Source organism: Capsicum annuum, chromosome 2 (assembly GCF_002878395.1).
Source record: "Capsicum annuum cultivar UCD-10X-F1 chromosome 2, UCD10Xv1.1, whole genome shotgun sequence".
In the NCBI taxonomy this organism is placed as follows: domain Eukaryota; kingdom Viridiplantae; phylum Streptophyta; class Magnoliopsida; order Solanales; family Solanaceae; genus Capsicum; species Capsicum annuum.
The window spans coordinates 152,744,654-152,759,972 of record NC_061112.1 but is presented as its reverse complement, the minus strand read 5'-3'; the positions used below and the strand labels follow the sequence as shown (position 1 = coordinate 152,759,972).

At 38.8% G+C, this 15,319-nt stretch overlaps 1 protein-coding gene and 1 pseudogene across 2 annotated transcripts; one reads left to right on the top strand and one right to left on the bottom strand.

Moving 5' to 3' along the window:
• Positions 1-8,560: 8,560 nt before the first annotated feature.
• On the bottom strand, positions 8,561-13,023 carry LOC107861487 (protease Do-like 7). 2 transcript variants are annotated; one of them, XM_047407620.1, is made up of 5 exons: positions 12,007-13,023; positions 11,448-11,559; positions 10,375-10,651; positions 9,042-9,122; positions 8,561-8,950 (listed from the first exon to the last, which is right to left on the bottom strand). In XM_047407620.1, the coding sequence occupies exons 1-3, from the start codon at positions 12,174-12,176 to the stop codon at positions 10,475-10,477; spliced, it is 459 nt and encodes a 152-aa protein (XP_047263576.1). In that variant the 5' UTR covers positions 12,177-13,023; the 3' UTR covers positions 8,561-8,950; positions 9,042-9,122; positions 10,375-10,474. The 2 variants fall into 2 exon arrangements, with proteins under 2 accessions (XP_047263576.1, XP_047263575.1); XM_047407619.1 differs by having other exon boundaries at positions 9,042-9,107.
• Positions 12,829-13,690, top strand: LOC124896321 (annotated as a pseudogene).
• Positions 13,691-15,319: the final 1,629 nt, after the last annotated feature.

The following is a 15,319-nucleotide window of genomic DNA, read 5'->3' as shown; positions in this document are numbered from 1 at the left end:
CAACATTGACTATCAAGTTCTTGCAAGGAGCAATCAACGGAGTTCTTCCCGGAGATTATTTCAAAGCGACAAAATACTTCCGACATTCCCGACGATTGAAATACGTCTTTAGGAGTTCAAATCATCCAATGATTCGAGAAACACGCTACTGAAGGCCATCAGATCATTTCTAAGTTTAGGAGAGAAGAATCAATAGAACAACTGAATTGTACTCACAAGATTCATCAATAAAAAATATTTTTTTTTAAATTTTATTTATCTTTGCTTGCAGTTAATTTTCAGCACTTATGAAAATTTGTTGCGAACATTATGATGTCTGAGACTAGGGGTGTACATAGGTCAGGTTGGTTCGATTTTTTATTTAAATATAATCAAACCAACAATGTCGATTTTCTAAATCTATAAACCAAATCAAATCAATATACAATCTGTTTTTATATTTCGGTTTAATCTGTTTTTTTTTTTTGGTTTTTTTGGTTTTTCAATTTTTTTCTCGATTTTTTTATAATTATAATGTGATTGAAGAAAAAATTAAATGTTTTCACTAAACAGATAGAAAAAAACACAATGGTCATAGAGTAGTTCTAATTAAAATTAAGTTGACAAATTACTAAGACGTTTAAACTACTATCTCTCAAAGTAATATTATGTGGATACTCAGTGGTTCAATTTGAAAGTCACTAGTCACAATAGCTTGTCTGAAAGTTTCCTTCACATAAAATGTGAGCATAAAGAAGAATGAAGAATTGGAGACAACTTATTAAAAATTTAACTCCATAAAATAATTAACTATAACATAATTCCACAAGAAAAAAGAGAAAGAAGAGAAACAAACCTAAATCAAAACTTGACGAATGAGGAGAATGAGAAAAGTAAGATGAAAGTAAGATGAGGAAATAATGAGAACTCTCTGAAAACTTAAAAAGTAAAATGTAAAGTGAAGCAATTAAAGAGTTATAGGTTTTTATATTAATATTGAGTTTTGTATTAATCTGTTACTAATGGATAAATATTAGGAAAAATGACAGCAATAGCACCTAAAACTAAAATAATATCATAAAAATAGCACTCAAAATTAAATACCCTATAAATAGCCACAAACTAATTTCACTAGCTAACCTTCACTGGCATACACCTAAACATAATCGAAAATGTCGTTAAAGTAACTTTCTCTCTCTTTCTTTCCTTTTCATTCACATTTTCCTTTCCATTCAAACTCCCAAACCTCCATTCTTTTACCTTTTTCGATACTTCAATTAATCTTTCTTATTCCATAAATTTTGTATAAAATCTCCAAAAATCTGCATTCAATTAGCTTCCTATAATTTTTTTCCATTGTAAATTTGCTCAAATTTGATACAAAATAATAGCTTCAACTTCAGTTTTAGTTTCAATAATGATAAAATACGGAGGTCAGTGGATATCTGATGTTGAATTTAAGTGTATCAATGTGGTATAAAAGAGTATCAACTGAGTATAGGGGTTGCATGTGCATGCAAAGAATTCCCTCTTTTTTTTTTAAAAAAAAGTATATCAATGTAGTATAAAAGTGTATCAATGTGACATAAAAATGTATTAAATGGGTATAAAGACTGTATATGCATCCATAGGTTCCCCTTCTTTTTTTTTTTTTTAAAAAAAGTGTATCAATATGGTATAAAAGTGTATCAAACTGGTATAAAAGAGTATCAATTGGGTATAGAGACTGTATGTGCATGCAAAGGTTCCCCTTCTCTCTTTCAAAAAATGTGTATCAATCTGGTATAAAAGAGTATCTATTGGCATATTCTTTACATGCATCAAGTTTGATGAGAGTTCAAATTCTCTCTAACGGCTCTCTCTCACTAGACTCTCTCTCTCACTAGACTCTCTATCTCGGTCCACGGCCTTCGGCGCCGTCGCTGACCGTCGGCGCCGACCCGACCCGACCACCGGTCCCCGGCGTCGACCTCCGTCGCCGTCGCCGGTCTCTGGCTCCGTCGCCGTCGTCGACCTACGGCGCCGACCCTATCGCCGGTCACCGCCGTACCCTCTCTCTCCCGCGCCTCGGCCCTCCGGCCCCGTCGCTGTCGCCGACCTACGGCGCCGACCCGACCGCCGGTCACCGACGCTGACCGCCGGACCTGACCGCCGGTCACCGACCGCCGTCGCCGAGATCCGGTTCCCCCCTGCTGTACCCCCCCTCTCTGTCCAGACCCCCCCTCCGCCGGCGCCGTACAACAGGGCAGCAGCTGTAGCTCGGTCTTCAGCCGGCAGTCGCGGATCCATCTCAGTAGCGATCCCCCGGCAGCAGGTCGACGCGGGGCTTGGTTGCCGGCTTGGTCTACAAGTGAAATCTGGTGACTTCTAACCTTTGCTTATTTCATTCTTCATTCTGCATTCTTTCATTCTTCGTATTATACTAGTAATTGAGTATAGTTTGGTTGCTGGAATATTTCCTTGAATTGGTGTGAGCCTTGTATTAATTGCTACTGCTTTACTATTACCATCGTTTATGTCTTTATATCTTTATATTATCTTTATATTCTCTTATACTTTCGCCTAGTTGTGGCTGTGGGCAGTAATGGGTGGATAGGGTCATGTCCGAGGGGGTTGGGGCAGGGGGCAGTGGTGGGGGCGGGGGATGAGGAAAGGGCGGGAGTGGGAGGGAGGCCAAGGTTTGGCCGCGGGGGAAGTAGTGGAGGGCGTGCGGGTAGTGAAGGTAGGCTGAGGGTTGGGTCTTGGAATATAGGGACCCTGCAGGGCAAGTCCATAGAGCTTGTGAAGACCCTTAGGAAGAGAAGGATCAATATTGCGTGTGTTCAGGAGACCAAGTGGGTAGGGTCTAAGGCTAGGGATGTGGATGGTTACAAGTTGTGGTACTCTGGGAGCGAGAGGCGTCGGAATGGAGTTGGCATCTTAGTGGATGAAGAGCTTAGAGGTCAGGTAGTAGAGGTGAAGAGGATCAATGATAGGTTGATGACTATTAAGTTGGTCATTCGGGGGTTTACCCTGAACGTGTGTAGTGCCTATGCACCGCAAGTGGGATCGGAGGTGGAGGAGAAGATGCGGTTTTGGGAGGCCTTGGAGGAGGTGGTGAGAGGCGTGCCAAGCTCGGAGAAGATTGTTGTAGCAGGAGATTTCAACGGGCACATCGGGGCGCTACCGGGAGGCTTTGGTGATGTGCATGGTGGTTTTGGTTTTGGGGAGAGAAATGAGGAGGGGGCTACCCTACTGGAGTTTGCGAGGTCCTTTGGGCTGGTGGTGGTGAACTCGGGCTTCCCGAAGAAGGACGAGCACCTGATCACCTTTCGGAGCGCGGTAGCCAGGACCCAGATTGACTTTGTGTTGCTTAGGAAAAGGGATAGGGCGTGGTGTAAGGATTGTAAGGTCATCCCGAGTGAGAACCTTTCGACCCAACATAGGCTCTTGGTTATGGATTTGGGTATAAAGAAGAATAGAAAGAGGAGAAGTAGGGAGTGTAGACCTAGAATTAAGTGGGGCGGCTTGACGCCAGTGAAGGCGTGGGAGATAGGGGAGAAGTTGGCAGGAATGGGGGTGTGGGAGTGTAGGGGAGACGTGGATAGTATGTGGGATAGGGCGGCTAGGTGCATCAGGGAGAATGCGAGTGAGGTGTTGGGGGTTTCTAGGGGCCGGGCCGGGCACCATCATGGGGATTGGTGGTGGAATGAAGAGGTGGAGAAGAAAGTAGGGACCAAGAAAGGGGCGTGTGCCAAGTTGGTGGAGAGTAAGGACGAAGAGGAGAAACGGGTAAACAGGAAAGAGTACAAGCTAGCGAGGAAGGAGGCTAAGTCAGCAGTCACGGCAGCTAAGACGGCCGCCTTTGAGAGCCTGTATGCAGGGTTACAGGGGAAGGGAGGGGAGAAAAAGTTGTTTAGACTCGCTAAGGCTAGGGAGAGGAAGGGTCGTGACCTCGATCAGGTGAGGTGCATTAAGGGGGAGGACGGTAGAGTGTTGGTGGAAGACGGCCACATTAAGAATAGATGGCAGTCGTACTTTCATAGGCTCTTGAATGACGAAGGGGATAGAGCTATTGTGTTAGGGGAACTGGAGCACTCAGAGGAGTGTCGGGATTTTAGCTATTGTAGACGTTTTAAGGTAGAAGAGGTTAGACAGGCTGTTCGCAGAATGCGAAGGGGTAGGGCGACGGGGCCGGATGAGATACCGGCCGAGTTTTGGAAGTTCGTTGGAGAGGCTGGTCTGAGGTGGTTGACGGGATTGTTTAATGAAATCTTCAAGACGGCAAAGATGCCCGAGGCTTGGAAGTGGAGCACCATGATACCTCTCTATAAGAATAAGGGGGACATCCAGAGTTGCAGCAACTATAGGGGTATTAAGTTATTGAGTCACACTATGAAAATCTGGGAGAGAGTGGTCGAGGTGAGGCTGAGACGGATAGTGTCTATTTCAGAAAACCAGTTTGGATTTATGCCTGGCCGCTCGACGACGGAGGCAATTCACTTGGTACGGAGGTTGGTGGAACAGTATAGGGAGAGGAAGAAGGACCTGCACATGGTGTTTATCGACCTGGAGAAGGCCTACGACAAAGTCCCTAGGGAGGTGCTTTGGAGATGCTTGGAGGTGAGGGGAGTACCGCTGGCATATATCAGAGCAATCAAGGATATGTATGATGGAGCGAAAACTAAGGTGAGGACGGTGGGAGGAGACTCAAAACATTTCACGGTCCGGACAGGGTTGCATCAGGGATCTACTCTTAGTCCCTTTTTGTTTGCAGTGGTAATGGATGTGTTGACGCGGCGTATTCAAGGGGAGGTGCCGTGGTGTATGCTTTTTGCAGACGATGTAGTTCTGATAGCTGAGACCCGAGAGGGTGTGAGCGACAAATTAGAGGTGTGGAGGCAAACCCTTGAGTATAAAGGGTTCAGGGTGAGCAGAAGCAAGACAGAGTATGTGGAATGCAAGTTTAATGACATGAGGAGGGAGAACGAGGTAGTAGTGAAGCTGGAATCACAGGAGGTAGGTAAGAGGGAGAGTTTCAAGTATCTCGGGTCCGTGATCCAGAGTAACGGTGAGATTGATGAGGATGTCTCGCACCGTATTGGGGCGGGATGGATGAAGTGGAAGCTCGCGTCGGGGGTGCTGTGTGATACGAAGGTGCCGCCTAAGCTTAAAAGCAAATTCTACAGGGCGGTAGTCCGTCCGGCCATGTTGTATGGAGCGGAGTGTTGGCCAGTGAAGAACTCCCACATCCAAAAGATGAGGGTGGCAGAAATGCGGATGTTGCGCTGGATGTGTGGGCTGACTAGAGGGGATAGAGTTCGGAATGAGAACATCCGGGAGAAGGTTGGTGTGACACCAGTGGAGTGCAAGATGCGGGAAGCCCGATTGAGATGGTTCGGACACGTGAAGAGGAGGGGCATGGATGCCCCGGTCCGTAGGTGTGAGAGGCTAGCGTTGGATGGGTTTAAGCGGGGTAGGGGTAGGCCGAAAAAGTACTGGGGTGAGGTGATTAGGCGAGACATGGAGCAGTTACAGCTCACCGAGGACATGACCCTAGATAGGAAGGTCTGGAGGACGCGAATCAGGGCAGAGGACTAGGGCCAGCCTGAGTCGCTAGTGTAGGGAACTACTTGGTGGGGGTTTATGCATGTTAGGAGCCCGTGTCCCATGTTTTATTATGGATCTGTGTGTTTTCCTTTGTTTTAGATTACTTATGGGTGCCGTATTTATGTTATGTAATCTTGTAACCTTGTGCTGTGCTTTACTATGTGTTTGTGTGGTACCGCGTGTCTTGAGCCGGGGGTCTATCGGAAACAGCCTTTCTACTTCTTCAGAGGTAGAGGTATGGACTGCGTACATCCTACCCCCCAGACCCCACCAGGTGGGAATACACTGGGTTTGTTGTTGTTGTTGTTGTCTTTACATGCATCAAAACATCTCCGACTCACCGTGATTGAGTCAGCCTCTAAGAAGAACATCTCCCACTCACCGTGATTGAATCAACCTCTGAGAAGAACATGGACCAAGATATGACTTTTCTCTTACCTTGAGACCTCATTATTTTATTTTTTTCTTCTTCAAGTTTAAAGAACTATGACATTGCTTCAAGTACAAACCTGTATGTAATGATTCTGTAAAATAATCATCATTAACAACAAATTTGAGGTCAAAATTGACCGCTTTACCCGTTAATTTTAACTTTCCTTTATTTCCTATTTTTTGCTTCATGTCCATAGTTTTCAATGCTCCAATGCAAGAAACAACAAATCAATTTTTGATATTAATCATAAAATACAATAGATTGATCGATACATAATAGAGGAGAAAAAAAAGAAGATTTGAGAAAGTATATTTAGAAAAGAAAAGTGATTTAAGAGTAACAACTATAAAGAGCATTTGATTTCCTTAATTGTGTAAGGAGAGTGGTTTTGGGCCAAGTGGCTAAAAAAAGGAAATAAATTGGGCCGACTGGCTCCAATTGTCCATATTTTCATAGTGTGGGCCATTTCTTTTTAAAATGGTCAGTTCATGTCATTTTCCCTAAATATTATAACTAAAGACCCAAGAATATATATCTATTTTCTGAATATAAAAAAGTTATAAAAGTAATTAGAAAGTAGATTATAAGTAATATTTTTTTATGTATAAAAAATTAAAATTATATATGTATTATGTCGGTTCGGTTTAGGTTCGGTTTGACTTTATTTTTGCTAATACTAAACCAAACCAAGAATGATCGATTTTTTTTAACACCAAACCAATCAAACCAAACCATAAGTCGATTTTTTTCCTCGGTTTGGTTTGATTCATCGGTTCAGTTTGACTTAACGGTTCGATTTGTACATCCCTATCTGAGACATTTCATTTTTATCAGTATTAAAGAAGTAAGAACTAGAGGATGGAGTCGGCGACCAAAATGGGCTCTCCATTTATTTAAAACACCAAAGTATGTCGTGTATTTAAAATGATAAAAGAATAGACTTAACTCACATTTTTTTGGTGAGTTTTACCTTTTTTTATGAATGAAAGTTTGGCAACGGAATTAACTTTTTAAAAAAGTATAAGACTCACAAAAATTGTGTTTTATCCTTTTTAATTTTTCAAATCTCACATGACAGTCCAAGTTCATGCTCTAGATGAATTTCCCAGTTATACAGGAATTTTCAGGGATGAGTATACAACCAACAATTGGGACAATAGTGAAGAATAAGAGGGAAGCAGTGAGAAATTAACAGATGGAGAAGATGATAGAAAATGGACAGATTTTGCGTCGGATTTTGCGCCGTTCAAAGAGGATATTTGGAGTCTTTTTGGTAAAAAGGGGCTTTTCAATTGTAGGTTAACTTGTATTTGAAAGGTAGTAAAAAATATGAAATGTTGGGATTTAAGTAATTTTTAAGAAGTGAGGGGATTTTTAGAAGTTTAGATAGTTATATTGTGGTTTTAGGTAATTTTTTCATATTTTATTGGGTCTAAAATTATTTTGGGCTTAAAAAAATAATAAACCCATTTTATTTCTCATCAAGGTCCATCTCACCTTGAAGCCCAAACTTATCAAGTGACGTGGCATCCCAGTCAAATCCAAGACCAATGAGGCGAAGCCACATGTAAAAATAATGTGGAAATCTCATTCAAATTCAACAATCAGTCAAAAGGTGCCAAGTGTCAAAGCGACAAAACACTTTCCGACATTTCCGACGATTGAAATATGTCTCTAGGAGTTCAAATCATCCAATGATTCGAGAAACACGCTACTGAAGGCCCTCAGATCATTTCTAAGTTTAGGAGAGAAGAATCAAGAGAACAACTGAATTGTACTCACAAGATTCATCAATAAAAAATATTTTTTTTTTTAATTTTATTTATCTTTGTTTGCAGTTAATTTTCAGCACTTATGAAAATTTGTTGCGAACATTATGATGTCTGAGACATTTCATTTTTATTAGTATTAAAGAAGTAAGAACTAGAGGATGGAGTCGGCGACCAAAATGGGCTCTCCATTTATTTAAAACACCAAAGTATGTCATATATTTAAAATTATAAAAGAATAGGCTTAACTCACATTTTTTTGGTGAGTTTTACCTTTTTTTTTGAACGAAAGTTTCGCAACGGAATTAACTTTTTGAAAAAGTGTAAGACTCACAAAAAATGTGTGTTATCCTTTTTAATTTTTCAAATCTCACATGACAGTCCAATTTCGTGCTCTCGATGAATTTCCCTGTTATACAGGAATTTTCAGGGATGAGTATACAACCAACTATTGGAACAATAGTGAGAAATATGAGGGAAGCAATGAGAAATTAACATACGGAAGATCAGCCGGCTCCACAGATTCTAACAGTTCTTTTTGTGATCAAGACAAAGATACCACCAAAGAAAATGTCGATGAACACATTGATTGGAGAGAAGAACTTGATGAACAAGCTGACGAAATAATACTCTTGACAGAGAGGATCCTGAGCACTCCTATATTATCATCGACTCCCAGCGAAAACCTCACCTTCAATTCAAAGTGGATCCTTTCATACAGCAGACAGAAAAAAAAAAAGAGTTTCAACTACTTGTCCTGAAATAATTATAGACTTGGCAGACTCACCAATTTATGTCTAAGTCTAATGTAACCAACTTCTTGTTATTTTCTTTGTATTCAGGTACAAGAATTTGTATACAAGTAACACGAACTTCAACACCAGTTCAAGTTCAAGACAAGAACACTATGAAGTACCAAAACCACCTTCAACACAAGATCAAAGTGATTTTTTTAAGAAGTGTGTTTTATTTTACAGAAATTAAGATGAAACAAAAATGTAAAGTCAAGTCCCCGACTTTACGGAGTGTCCTTAAGGAATAATTCCACTCACTGTACCCGAGATTTTGGAATCTTCCTCCCAGGTTGTAACTGCAAAGCATCATACTTTCCATTCATTGTAGATGAAACTTGACGCAAACTTGTATTAAGTTTTTGCTACCGAATCTCATCTGAAGTATCCTGGAAGAAGTTAAGTAAGATTAGCAAAAAAGTATTTCCCAAGTGAAACTCTTTAACATAAATACGCAATATATATTAAATAGAAAGTCACCTTTCCAATGAAAATATATACATTTACTCCCTTTGTTTGCCCTTGTCTATGAGCTCTACATTCGGCCTACAAATGTTTAGACTGCATATAAGCATCAAACAAGCAGACAAGACAATACTTCAGCATTTTGAAGATCTTGCAGAAAATGGACAGGCCAGTATGGGACGCAAAATGTTGAAACAAATAATGGAGAATAATTGGCACCCAAAACATGTGACCACCAGCAAGGAAAATTGACACAAAAAAAGAAGACTATGTTAGGACCATTCACTATTGACTAACGTGTCTAATATTAGTATACTTCAGCTTCCACTAACTCTGTTCTTCCCCTAAAAATTTGTTCCTCTAAACACCAAGGGTTCTCTACATAAAGTTGGTAAGTTTTTTTTTTTTTTTTTTTTAAAAAAGGCAAAATGGGGGTAGGGAAGGGGAAATTGGGAGAAGATTACAAGGAGGGAATCGAACTCTCACCAATTAATATATTAGCCATAGTGCACCAGTATTTTTTTTTTCATCTGCCTAGTGTACTAGTATAATACGAGCTAATTAATGTAAGCCACAATCAATTAATTATTTCTGCAACAAGGAACAATAGCTGCATTCACTAGTTCAATGATTATCCAGCAGCCCCAATTTCAACTCCGTGATAATTCCAAATACCAAGCATTATCTTTTGCCAAAATAGTACCCAACAGTCCCATTTTTCCGATCATCAGAAGGATCTCAGCGTATATATTGTGTGAAATTTTTTTACACCAACAGCGTAATTAACATGTTGTAGCTAGTTTTTACCATCCATTATAATACTCAAAAACCAAAAAAAAAACTAACAGATGGTTCTGGAGAGAAGATTTTGCAAGTATTGGCAGTTTTTCCCCAAAACCTTCCTCCCTTTTCGTTCGTTTTCCTTTTTGCTACTATCTACATCCACAGACGCACATAAGTTAAGCGTGTGACTGTACACAAGCAATAAACATAAAGGCCAATGAGGATTCAAATAACTCTCGTCCACGATTGACCGAACTTCTAGAATGTCGGAAAGAAACACTGCAACTCTAAAATATCATGCAACGGCATAAGTAGGATCTAACAGGGTCAGCTAAATTGACACAATAATTTCAGAAGAAAAAATGCTTTCAGCCTATAGGGGTTAAAAAGGGACTCGCCACGAATCTGGTGGCTAAAAGTCACCCCTAGTTCATGGTTTACATCTTCAGATTCACAATGACATGTATAGCGCTACAACCTATAACTTTTGTCTAATATACTACCGACGTAATTATTTCATCAAATAAATGGTCATTTACAACAAATAGGCAATGAAGCCAGATACCTGCTTTAAATGATTTTGCATATATTGTTGTATGGCGAACCGACAAGTTGGACTAACTAGCATCAAATCCAGTGAATATTCAACGTGCTCTTCCGCAGATTCACAAAACACCAGAGTCCAAAGCTTTGACTGTTTTGCACCTCCACGTAGCAGTTTCCAGATCAAACCTCAACTCCCATGTCGGCCAGTACTGTAAATCCTGCTTCAATGTAAGTACTCGGGGCTTCCCATTCAGGTGCACTGTTCGTATCCGGACAAACTCTCCATGCTCTATCGTCTGTGAAAGGTTAATTAGGCATAAGAACATGAGAGTAAGAAGATATCAAGTCAGTAACAAGGATCCTTTTTTATAAGGTAACATTATTGATATGTGCCAGCTAAAAGTTCCGCGCAGAGTTCTTCGAAAATGTATAAGAACATTACAGGGAGTGTAATGAAAGGTGAAAGTCAAGCATGATTTCAGGCTCTAGAATGTTTGTAGTAACCACATTGCACCAAAACTAAGAAAAGGATATATGATTGTGTTTGATATTTAGTATATTTATCATTCTTCTCTTCAAAATCCTAGTTCCTGTCTTTCCAAATGACCCAAGCAGGAATAATATACCATATGGAGATGATCAGTAAGGATCTTATAGCTTGTTTGGCTAAACTTCTAAAATCAGCTCATTTTAAAAAATGCTTTTTAAAAAAATACTTTTGGCGAGAAACAGTTTTTGTTTGACTTATCAGTTTGAAAAGACACTTTTGAGCAGTAATTAGTGTTTGGCCAAACTTTAAAAAAGTGTTTCTAAGGGTTCCAAAAAATTACTTTTTGGGAGAAGCTACTTTTTTCAGCTTCTGTTTCTACTCAAAAATCACCTTCTTTTTCTCCTATAAGCTTAGCCAAACACCTTTAACTTTTTGAAACAGAAAATACTTATGACCTTGGAGAAACTTTCCAAATTAAGCAATTATTCATTGACAAGCCTTGCACAAACCAGGTTTAAACAAGAAATAAATCTCAGTTTATGCTGCACATAGCTTTCCATACACATAATGTACATAAAGCATCTATAAATAACTTGTCATACCTTTGTGACGTCAACAAAAGCATCCAAAGAGGGAGTTGGTTTTCCATTAACTTCAACTATCCATTGAAGAGCATAAAGACCATATTGATGTACTGAACTTCCGTGACACCACCTGAGATTAATTTAGGCATTAATAATAGCGACAATTGACAAATAGCAAATAGTTAACTCAACAGAAGATACCCAACGATACCCAACTGCCCTCTCTTTCTTTACATTAGATGCATTACCAAGTGCATCATGAAAATTAGAAGGCCGAATCAGTCCTTTCATCAGAAACAAAAAATCCTCCATACTTGCTAGTCAGTGATAACCAGAAACAATTATAGCAAACTCTATTCTTTCAGTTATTAATGAATTAAGACGGGGTGGAAAAAGATTCCCACAAGAATATCTCTTTCAAATTAAGTCTTGAAAAAGGTGCAGTCTTGAAAGGAAAATGTATCATACAAGAAACTTATTTCCTTTTTCCTTTATTTTTTAGCAATTTTCTCGAGAAACATGCTTCCAACTATCTTGACATCTAAACAAAGCTTACCACAGTCTAGCAACTACTCACCTTGCTACATATACTCCATGGCCTTCCTCGGGAAGAAATCCAAGTGCACGTACTGCTGGATGAGGATCTTGGACAATACAACCACACCAATTTATTGCACGAGTTGTTCCATTTCCATCCCTCAAATCCGTTCCCACAAGTAATTCAATTTCATGGCCCTGAGAATTCATCAAATAACATAAAAGAATTTAAGTGAATGAAGAACTGACTCAAGCCGGACATATGATAGTAGTGAAGTTCTTTTGGTCATATATGAGAAAAATGGGTAAGGAAAGGTGAACGTGAATTGCTCGAGGGCGCACCTTATGAAAGATTCTATTTGTACAGATAGGGTGGAGGGGCTTCTAAGCATCCGGTCCGCAGCTGCGGAGTCTGCCTTCCCTTGAAAACACCTCCCAGAGAGGAGGATTATAGTACAGATGTATGCTAAGGAATATTATTAGTAAGACAGACGTATAAAGTGCATCGCTGTCATTAGATCTGTCTAATGATTGGCATGCATCTTCGATGTCACGAAAGCATGTAACGGGCTCTTTATTAATTGCTAATACCATATCCCCTTGTTCTAATAAATTTTCAGTTTTTGATCCAGCAAAGCAACCTTTAACTCGCAATACTTGGCGTCTCATGGGATCCTTCTTTACGAGGGCCTAAAAGGTATAACAGTTGTTAAGAAAATGCTTACAACAGACACATTGTGCACCCATTTCAAACATCTTCTGCTGGTGATCTAATTTGTTTTTTAAGCTCACTAGGCATAAAACCTACTAGTATTATTATAAGGACATTAACAGCCCCCACCGCCAATCAAAAGAAGGGTAAATGGGGCTGAAGCAGATAACAGCAGCAGAAACAGGAACATCAATAATCTATATTTTAAGTAACAAAAAACTAGGGCAAATAATTTGAGCAATCAGAGATGCCCATAATCAATGGCTGACAAGTTTTATTGGATTATTCTTCTCCTGTAGTCTCATTAAGTTTTGTCTTCTATGTTCAGCTTAAATCACACAGTAAATTTCTTCTCCACTAAATACAAGATGCATTCAGCTGGCTGCCCTAGTCTTCCGGAGCACATGACAGTCCAAGTTCGTGCTCTGGATGAACTTCCTTGTTATACAGGAATTGACAGGGATGAGTATACAACCAACAATTGGGACAATAGTGAAGAATATAAGGAAGCAGTGAGAAATTAACAGATGGAATATCAGCCGGCTCCACAGATTCTAACAGTTCTTTTTGTAATCAAGAAAAAGATGGTACCGAAGAAAATGTCGATGAACACATTGATTGGAGAGAAGAACATGTTGAACGTGCTGATGAAAATAGCACTCCCGACAGAGAGGATCCCGAGCACTCATATATCATCATCGACTCTCCAGCGAAAGCGTCATCTTCAATTCAAAGTAGATCCTTTCATACAGCAGACAGCAATGACATACACGAATTGGATGATGAATTTGATGGGAAGCTGGTCCAGCAGGCCAACAGGCTGTGTACAACAAAAACGCATGCCTATCATGATCCATTGCCAACCAAGAATGCTGGTTTGTCTAGTGAAGTTGTGGTTATTGATCTTTTTACTCCTCCATGATACAAAGTAAGCGCTGACAGCAAAAAAAGAAGAGTTTCTACTACTTGTCCTGAAATAATAGACTTGACAGAATCGCCAATTTATGTCTAAGTCTAATGTAACTAACTTGTTGCCTGGTTTGTTTGTATTTGGAGAAACCTCCGATCCTCCGTGAATTTCCTATCTAATGCATTTAACCAATGAGTAGGTAGGTAGGTAAGAGAAAGGTGTAAAAGAGAGTGGACAATGTTCAAAGAACGTATGGCTGCTGCTGCATGCAGCGAAAGATTATTACAAGGCAATTAGGGAATTGAGTCCCTTAATTCTACATCTCATTATGTAAAATGGCATATTATTGGGATGTCAAACCCTTCTATATGGATTTTAGTTACGTACATCGAGAGTCAACAGTACTTAATTAGTTCCTGCTTATCACCTAGATTTACCTTGAAGTAACCTGATTTTGTGATTTTGAGAATATTCCGTGTGCTTTCAATGCAAATAATTGAACTCGTTTGTTAAAAAGATATTTCATTTGTTTTTGTTAGCACCTAGCACTTGGTTTAATATTTGATGTTAGAGAAACAAGTTAGGACATCAATTTCGTTGCTTCGTCTGTTGCTTTCCATTTGTTTCTTACTAGTAATTATTCGTCTCTTGAATACTATGAACACATTTACCGTGGCGTATAAATAAAATAAATATTCAACGAAAAGAAAGTATATCCTAAAACATAAATATAGGTAAATAAATCCAACTCCAATCTTATTAATGTTTTTTAAAGGACGTACAATGAAAAATATGACAGATATTGGCGTTATAACCAAATCTTTGGTTAGCACATTGGCTCTTTAGTTATATCAAATCAAAGGCATTGCTTTAATTTTGGTGAATTAGGAAACCTAACACTCTTCTTTGAGTCTTTAATTTTGGTGTGTTAACTAACCTTACTGCACTCCTATTTTAACAAAATTTCAAATTTCAAATATACTAGTTGATTAGAAAATCTTGCATGATTAGTATGTGGGTCCTTTGTTAATTTTGCTTTTGGCGTAGACGAAGCTTTCCAAATCTTTAGCAACATAAATTCAACCAAAAAGCCAAATCCCATGTTCTCTTTGTAACAATAAACAGTTAGTGATTACAATTATCTTAAGAACATAACTAATATCTAGTTTTCTACTCATGATTCTAAATAATGTTTTTACTTTATCAAGTCACTTTTATCTATTATAGCAAATAATTATTTTATTCTCAAAATTATAAACTCATTACTTTTTAGAGAGGTTAGTTACAAATATTTTTCCGGCGACTTAATAAGGTAAAAGTTTAAGTAAACTCTTATAATTTTTAAAATTAATACTTCATACATTTCAATTTATTAAATGACATTCTTTCTTTTAAGACATTCCCAAAGTTATATATTAGAGTTTAGTATGACTAATTGTCTTTTTCCTTATCAAGAGTAACTAATACTCCCTCCGTCCCAAATTAAGATGGTATAGTGATTAAGAAAAATAATTAAGAACATATCTAGTTTATCATAGTACCCCTATTAAATGATGTTTACATTTTAATTTGAAGAAAAAGTAATTAATGCAAAGAGTAAAACAGAGAAAAAAAATTTTGTTTCTTCATAATTAATGAAAAAAGACAACTAAAATGGAAAATTAAATTAGAAAATTTGGGAGAGAGGAAGTATTTTTTTGAATCTTGATATTCAAGATTTATGTTCATTTC

What these genes read in the sequence shown, in the direction of transcription:
- LOC107861487 (XM_047407620.1), bottom strand. Translation starts at nt 12,176, where the DNA reads ATGAATTCTCAGGGCCATGAAATTGAATTACTTGTGGGAACGGATTTG. An exon ending in CATGGAGTATATGTAGCAAG is followed by an intron (nt 11,560 to 12,006) that starts GTGAGTAGTTGC and finishes AATTAATCTCAG; the next exon opens with GTGGTGTCACGGAAGTTCAG. An exon ending in CTTTTGTTGACGTCACAAAG is followed by an intron (nt 10,652 to 11,447) that starts GTATGACAAGTT and finishes AACCTTTCACAG; the next exon opens with ACGATAGAGCATGGAGAGTT.